The 7,137-nt window shown below is 45.2% G+C and overlaps 1 protein-coding gene across 2 annotated transcripts in view; it reads right to left on the bottom strand.

Moving 5' to 3' along the window:
* Positions 1–1,684: 1,684 nt before the first annotated feature.
* Positions 1,685–7,137, bottom strand: part of Fshr (follicle stimulating hormone receptor) — a 180,675-nt gene continuing 175,222 nt past the window's right edge. For both annotated transcript variants that reach the window (XM_057782301.1, XM_057782309.1), the window contains one exon: positions 1,685–3,058. In XM_057782301.1, the coding sequence (XP_057638284.1) occupies positions 1,828–3,058 (1,231 nt within the window). In that variant the 3' untranslated portion in view covers positions 1,685–1,827. The remainder of the gene's footprint in view (positions 3,059–7,137) is intronic.

The raw sequence follows: 7,137 nt of genomic DNA, 5'->3' as shown, positions 1-7,137 counted from the left end.
TTCTGTATGGTCTAGTTACGCCAGTAGGCTTATTTCTGTGGACAGGTGTGGTAGCATGTTCAGTTTTCAGAACTGCTGTAGTACAATAGACTGCAAGAGCTAGGAGTTAGACAGATCAAGACATGCTTATCCCAAAGTTCTGGGTCTGTTACCCGCTCTGTCTTTAGGTTCAAACAAATCAACCCTAAGTTAGGGGAGGAAAACCTCAAAGATCCTTAAACCTCCTGGCCCAAGGATACACTGAACCCCAGGCTTCTGAGTGTCTCCTCTGATCCACAGAGGGTCTTTCTCTCACATGTTTGCTGTGTATGCTTTTCCCCCCACCCCCACTAAAAGTCTTTCTCCACAGGCTGACTCTGTCTGCCGTGTCCGAGACTTCCTCTGTCGCTACCTGTAGTACTCAAGATTTTTCCTGTCCTTTTTATTCTTTCAGGGGTAGAGGAAACGAACCTCGTCAAGACCTTAGATGGTGACAGAAGGAATTCTAGACTGAGGACCAGGGGAGCTGGTTACGCTTAGGAACTGGTAGGAGAGGCGAGAAGCAAACTAATAGATGTTGAAGTTGCTGCGGCACGAGGCACTTTGTAAGTGCTTGCTTCCTCCTCATTGTCAACTAAAGGTTCGAGATACAGCTGGTGCATTTGCAGGGGAAGAAGCTGAGCCTAAAGACCTTGGGTCCTGGCTTATTACAGAATCTGAATAAAATCTTCACTCTGATTTCAAAGCTGCTGCGTCCTTAACATTGTAATCTATATGCATGCCATATAATAGGTGTATTTTCCATTAGAAAATGTTCAGCCAGAGCAGCAGAAGCAATCATACATATGTATGAATGCAAAAATGTGTAGGTGGTAAATATTTGTTACGGGGAATTGTCTCTTCCACATTTGGGATGCTGCCTAAGCTGGGTGGGGAAGGATGCTGTCCTCACATCTGATGCTGGAGCTCAGTGTCCTCAGGGCGTTCGTTCTCATAAAGGAAAGATCATAAGCATACACTCAACAGACACAGGGTATAGCCCCAGGGAAACAAACTGAACCCAGTTTCTGTTCTTGTTGCTTGTGACCTTGGTGATAAAATATCCTACAGAAGTTTTGTGCTTCATTATGCTACTGAAAATACACAGGTGTCCCAGAACTCACTCAGAGAGTTCAAGGGAGGATCCAGGGGAAAGTAGAGTGATCCCCCACCATGAGGCCTTGACAGCTTGGTGGAATCAGTTTCAGCAATGTAGTGTTGACCACAGTACAGCTGCTGCTTTTTTTTTTTTATGTTATGTCTTCCTAAGAATTCTCTGGGTGGCCCACCCTAACTCAGAACTCCAAAGGAAGGGTTTCTGGATGATGTAGTTAAGCCCATACACACTGACCCATTACAAAGCTGTCATAGCATTCAATAAATATTTGCACGACGCTTCGACATTTCTCTTGGAAATTCCAGAAGAGTCAGGTTGCCTCATCCTGGCTTTGCCTCTAATACTTCAAGCAGTTTCAGACAAGTTGTTGAGAGTCTTGTTTTCCTCACTGTACAATTCCAGGACAAGTCTCCACTTAGCCTCCTGAACATGATTTTTACAAAATCAATGGAGACAGTCCAAACAGAAGCGGGGAACAAGCGTGCTGCAGAATGACTTTACTTTAATTGTCTTTACCAATAATTCAGTTCTTAAAAGAGTCATGTGAGTTCAGTTCCTGATCAATTTGCCATGTGCAGAGCCAGGAAGATGAAAATTAGATGCAAGTATAGAAATACTGCCAGCTATTCCCTGGCCTACTTTAGAAGGAAGTCATTGCCATTCAAGGTGGTGATCCATTTTCACATTGCATTTTATTGCCGGGCCGAATGACTTAGAGGAACAAGCATGTAACTGGAGTTATTGGTGACTCTGGGAGCCGAGGGGCAATGGCCCTTCCTTGCATGGAAGTTGTGGGCAGTGGATGAGGTTTCTGTCCTATAAATCTGGGCTTGCATTTCATAACAGCCAAACTTGCTCATCAGGATGAAGAAATCCCTGCGGAAGTTCTTGGTGAAGATGGCATAAAGGAAAGGATTGGCACAGGAATTGATGGGGTAGAACAGAACGAGGAGGATCTTGGCCTTGGACACAGTGATGAGGGGCACCTTGAGGGAGGCAGAAATAGCAAAGAAAGAAATGGGAGCCATGCAGAGAAAGTCAGTGAAGATGAGTGTAGCCATGCGTTTGGCAATCTTGGTGTCACTTGATGAGGACACGATGTTAGGGTTCCTGACTGTGAGGTAGATGTGGGTATAGCAGCCACAGATGACTACAAAGGCCAGAACATTGAGGACAAGCAGGGCCATCACATACAGCTGGGACAAAGGGCTGTCAATATCCATGGGTAGGCAGATGCTCACTTTCATGTAGCTACTGATTCCGAAGATGGGGAGGAGAGCAGCTGCGAAGGCAAAGATCCAGCCCATCACCATGACGCTGGCAGCATGGCGGAGCTGCACCTTGCGTTCCAGTTGCATGGCATGAGTGATGGTGTGCCACCTTTCCAGGGTGATGGCTGTCAGTGTATAGACCGATAGTTCACTGGCAAAGACGGTGAAAAAGCCAGCGGCATCACAGCCCGCTCCTGTCTGCCAGTCGATGGCATAATTGTGGTACTGGCTCTTGGTATGGATATCAACGGATGCTATGAATAGCAAGTAGATTCCAATGCAGAGATCAGCAAAGGCAAGGTTACACATCAGGAACCTGGGCACGGTGAGTTTGTATTGGCTAGTGGTTAGGATCACCAGCACTGTGATGTTCCCAGTGATGGCCAGGATGCTAATAAACCATATCAAGACTCTGAGGATGTTGTACCCCATGATATCTTCACATGGATTGAATGCATCTGGCTTTGGAGAGCAGGTCACGTCAACGACTTCATTACATAAGTCGTAGTCAAATTCACTATACATCATGTCGGATTCTTTTCCATAACTGGGGTCATCGTCTATCAGAGAGATGCCCTGTTCCCTAGCCTGAGTCACATAATCAATATCTTGCCTTAAAATAGATTTGTTACAAATCGGATGAAGTTCAGAGCTAGAAAAACACAAAAAGGAATAGAATCAACATCCTGGGTTCAAAATGGCAACTATATTGTCATCTTTGTACAGAGTAGAAATAATAGGGTTCTTTTTGAGAATGCTTTACTTCCCAACATCTTGTCTGCCCTTGAGGCTGACTCATGGGTTAATGCTGCTTACTGTAAATGAAGAGAAGAATGTGTGTATATATAATCCTTGGGCTGGATGGCCCATGGGGGAAGCCATCTGGCCACAACCTGTATGTGGGAAGGAAGGCGCCTGGGGCTAACCCTGGCTGTTAAGTACAAATAATTTACAGACTTGATATTATCTCCACTCCAGTCCTGCCTGCCTCCATTCAGGCATCTTCTAGCATGCCTGGGTGGACGTACTCCTATTTCTCTACTCTAATCACTGGAAGATTCTGTTCTCTGACACGAACGAGAGTTTATTTGCTTGTGTTATCTGCACAAACCAGAGTATGAGTGTGCAGCCCCATCCTTTGGCTCTTGGGTGCTCAGGCTGTTGAGAGTCCAGCTAATATTCCTGAAATGCTACCAGGATGTTGGGCTTTATTGTCTCACTCCCCAGAGGTGACAATAGGTCTCAGGCATTCATTTGCCCTGCAAAATAAGCCGAGTTCTGTTATATGAAATAGTTCCCCCGTGGGCGGCCAGCGGAGCAAATACAGACTTTAAAGGAGCCTAGTTTGTTGGCAGGTTGTTACATATCCCAGGAGCCACAGAGTCCTCTTAGGGTACTCTCCTGTCTTTTATTTCCCCTGTAAGCCCAAATATATAATAGATCTTGTCAGCAGGATAGAAGCACTTTCAGAAAGAATTGAATGAAACCCGGGTGGTAAATATTCAACCTACAAGTGTATGCATAATTTTCTACTCAGACTCTCACGTGGAGAGAAGAGATACTTCTGTAATGTAAAGACTTAACCAGTGTGACTTTTTTTTTCCCAGTGTGACTTTTTCACACAGGGAGAATTCTTGATAGAAAAAAGAAATCAAATGTATCTTTTGCCTTCAAATATATATCTTTACTCTTCTTTTCCTGCTCAAGGGGAAAGGTCACAGAAATGTTAAATTAGCATTTTCTCAAATTTAACACAGTCTCAGACCAATAGGAAAGAAAGAAAGAGCATTCAAGCCCCTCAAAAGCCCCAATACGAAGAGGCAGGTGGCTGGGCAGGGCAGGAGGAGCAGTGTGTCCAGTACCACAGACTGAGTTTTCCCCTCCTCCTCTGCCCAGTGAGAAGGGACGTCATGGAGAACCCTGCTCTCTTCTCTCTCACCAATGGGAAATGGACAAAATGGCCAGAGGTCTTTTATGTTGACTTTAGAGATTCTGTTTTTCTTTCTTACTTTATTTCTGGAGTATCATCTTTTATTTTAGAAACCGGAAAAGATTTTTCAGTTCTGTCCTAGCTACACTAATAAGGACAGTTAACACACAAAACTGAAAATGGCTGGAATGGGAATCCCCAGGAAATCATCGAGTTTAGTCCGTGAGCTGAAGTGGGGCAAGCCCTAAGACAGGTGTGGAGCGGACAGGGGCCCATTCTGTGGTGCTGAGTTTGAATCCAATCTCTGGGTTAGTCGCAATCCAGCCATGGGAGCAGAAGGTAACTTCTCTGGTGCTTGAGAATTGCATCTGGTTCAGGGGATTAGGAGCTGACTTCACTATGTCAAGAATATCTCCTCTTCTGGAGTTTCTGGCTTTAGTAAAGAAAATTCTCATCACTGATGCTACCACCGACCTACTTAATAGTGAGCTCTCCTTTTCTTGAAACAGAAGGCACCCACTGACTAGAGGCACTCACGTCCCTCGAGATAACACAAAGAGGCTGGTGGCTGGGGGAGGAGCAGCTCTCATTTGCTTCTACAGGATGTGAGCATGCTTGTCCAGTGCCGTAGACTGAGCTAAAGAAAATAAGTGTTGCCTTGCAGTGTCTCAGCAAATAAATCCTCAGTAGAATAAGGAAAGGGGAATTAGCACAGGGACAGTTTAAAAGTGGAACTTGAGGAGTCAAGCTATTGATGGACAGATGCTAAGTAGATGGCATCAGAGGGTACCCCAGGGCCTGAGCTATGGAAGCAGGCAAAGCTGAAGCTTTGGAGCTTCCTTTGGTCAATGATGATGCAGCTATCAGTAGGTCTGGGCCCTAGTCTCTGCCTGTCGCAGAAGGGAATCATGCTGATAATGATGATTCACCTCTGCAATACCAACAATAAAGAAGAAATGTGATCTCATGGGTGGTAGGGAGCGCTCTGCTCTGCCAGCAGTGTGCAGAGCAGCTGATGGTGCTTACTGACGTCATGTTGGGTACCAGGAAGGATGTGTCACGGTGCATTGGTTAAAATACAGATGTGAGGAAATGGCCTATAGACAAGAAAACTTAAAGAACAAAAGAGAAACAAAACAAAGTTAGCTGTGTATAGGAAATAGCTGACTCAATGACAATTAAGGGATATGATTGACCCAGCATTTCAACAAGAGTCCAAACCCCATGGGATCATGGGGCTTGTATTTATATAGTGGGCATTATTTCCCAACCAGGACAAGAAGTACAGCTTCATAAGACAGTTTAGAAGACAAATCTTATTAGCAAACCTCTGTTCAAATAAGTAATGAAATGACACTATTTTAGGAAAAATTCTGCCAACCATTATCTTTGTGTGTGTGTGTGTGTGTGTGCATGCACGCGCGCACATGTGCCTGCGCACATGTGAATCCATTAGGTGAAAAAAAAAACCAAAGGAAACAAACACCTATGTTTTGGTACGTGATGGGAGACCTACAGACCACTAATGAAAATTATTATAACAGGAACCCAGGAGGCACAAACACCATATGACCTGGAGGGACCAGAGAAAGCTTTATGGCATGGAACACCTAAGGCAACTTGAGGTTTCTGGTTTAGAGTCCTAAAGCCATGTCCATATAACCAGAATGTGACAAAGTCAGAGATTTCTTAGCAACAAAGTAAGAGAGTCTTTCCTGTGGCTCACTGGCATAGGACCATAGGGCATACAGCAGCCACTGTTATAGTGATCTTAATATTTTTGAGATTTCTCCTGAGGGTTCTCTGTTGTAGGGTTTTTGCAGTAAATTGGCTAGAAGAATTCTTGTCTGGATGTGAACGAGGGAAGCCATTTGCCTTGGGAACTGTAACTGTTGGGAAGAAATCCTCCAGCTGTTAGGTCCATCTATGGGATGTCCCTAAATCTGGATAGTTTTCTGTTGGGAACTGTGGACGCCCAGACCCTGAATTTCCTGTAAACAACTTGATTTCTTATGCCTGCAGCTGCTCTGAGCGAACAACTTGTTTTCCTGTGCTTGCAGCTGCTCTGAGGGTGAGACCCTCCCTGATGGTAGGGGAGTGGTTTCTGGTGGGCTTACAGCTGAGAGTTGGGGTGTGGTCATTTAGTCAAGAAGACCTTACATAAGCTGCCCTGGAACACAATAAAGTGGTCATTCTTGATTCAAGGGGGCATTCTTGTTTCAAGGATGACCCGTCTCTGTCTGTGTGTCTCAGTCTCCAGCTTCTTGTCGGACTTGCGAACCGTACCGTAGCGCATAGAGCAGGCATTGTGCTACAGTTTCTCAGTGATGTACACTAATTCTAAGAAGCAGCCCCTTCTCTGCTGGTCCTTCATGAGGGGCTAGGTACTTTCCATTACTTTGGGAGCACTGCAGGGCGTAGACTGTCTTGATGCTCATTTTCTTGCCTTTCTTTTGTTTTGAGCAAGTGAGTTGGCTGTTGCTGCTTAGCATCTGTTAAAGCCTGGCTAACTGAGGAGAGTGCACTAAATGGTAAAATAGCACTGCTTGGGAGCTGCCTTGGTGCTGGGCTACCATTTAAGGACACTGGAAAGACCTCATCCAGCTGAGTGAGACCGTGCAGAGTGGCTCCTATGGTGAGGTTAGGGGAAAATGAGAGGTTTGGTAACGTCTTTCCTCCAATAGACCCTTTTAGTGTCTGAGGCTTGTGGACTTTCTCTCTAAAAATGCCATCTCTTTCCTTTCCAGATCCTGCCTATGATCACTGCAACCTTCGAAAGAGTTGCCACTGGGACCTGGCTC

The sequence above is a fragment of the Chionomys nivalis genome, chromosome 1, assembly GCF_950005125.1.
Source record: "Chionomys nivalis chromosome 1, mChiNiv1.1, whole genome shotgun sequence".
Taxonomy (NCBI): domain Eukaryota; kingdom Metazoa; phylum Chordata; class Mammalia; order Rodentia; family Cricetidae; genus Chionomys; species Chionomys nivalis.
This window is presented reverse-complemented; position numbering and strand designations above follow the sequence as displayed.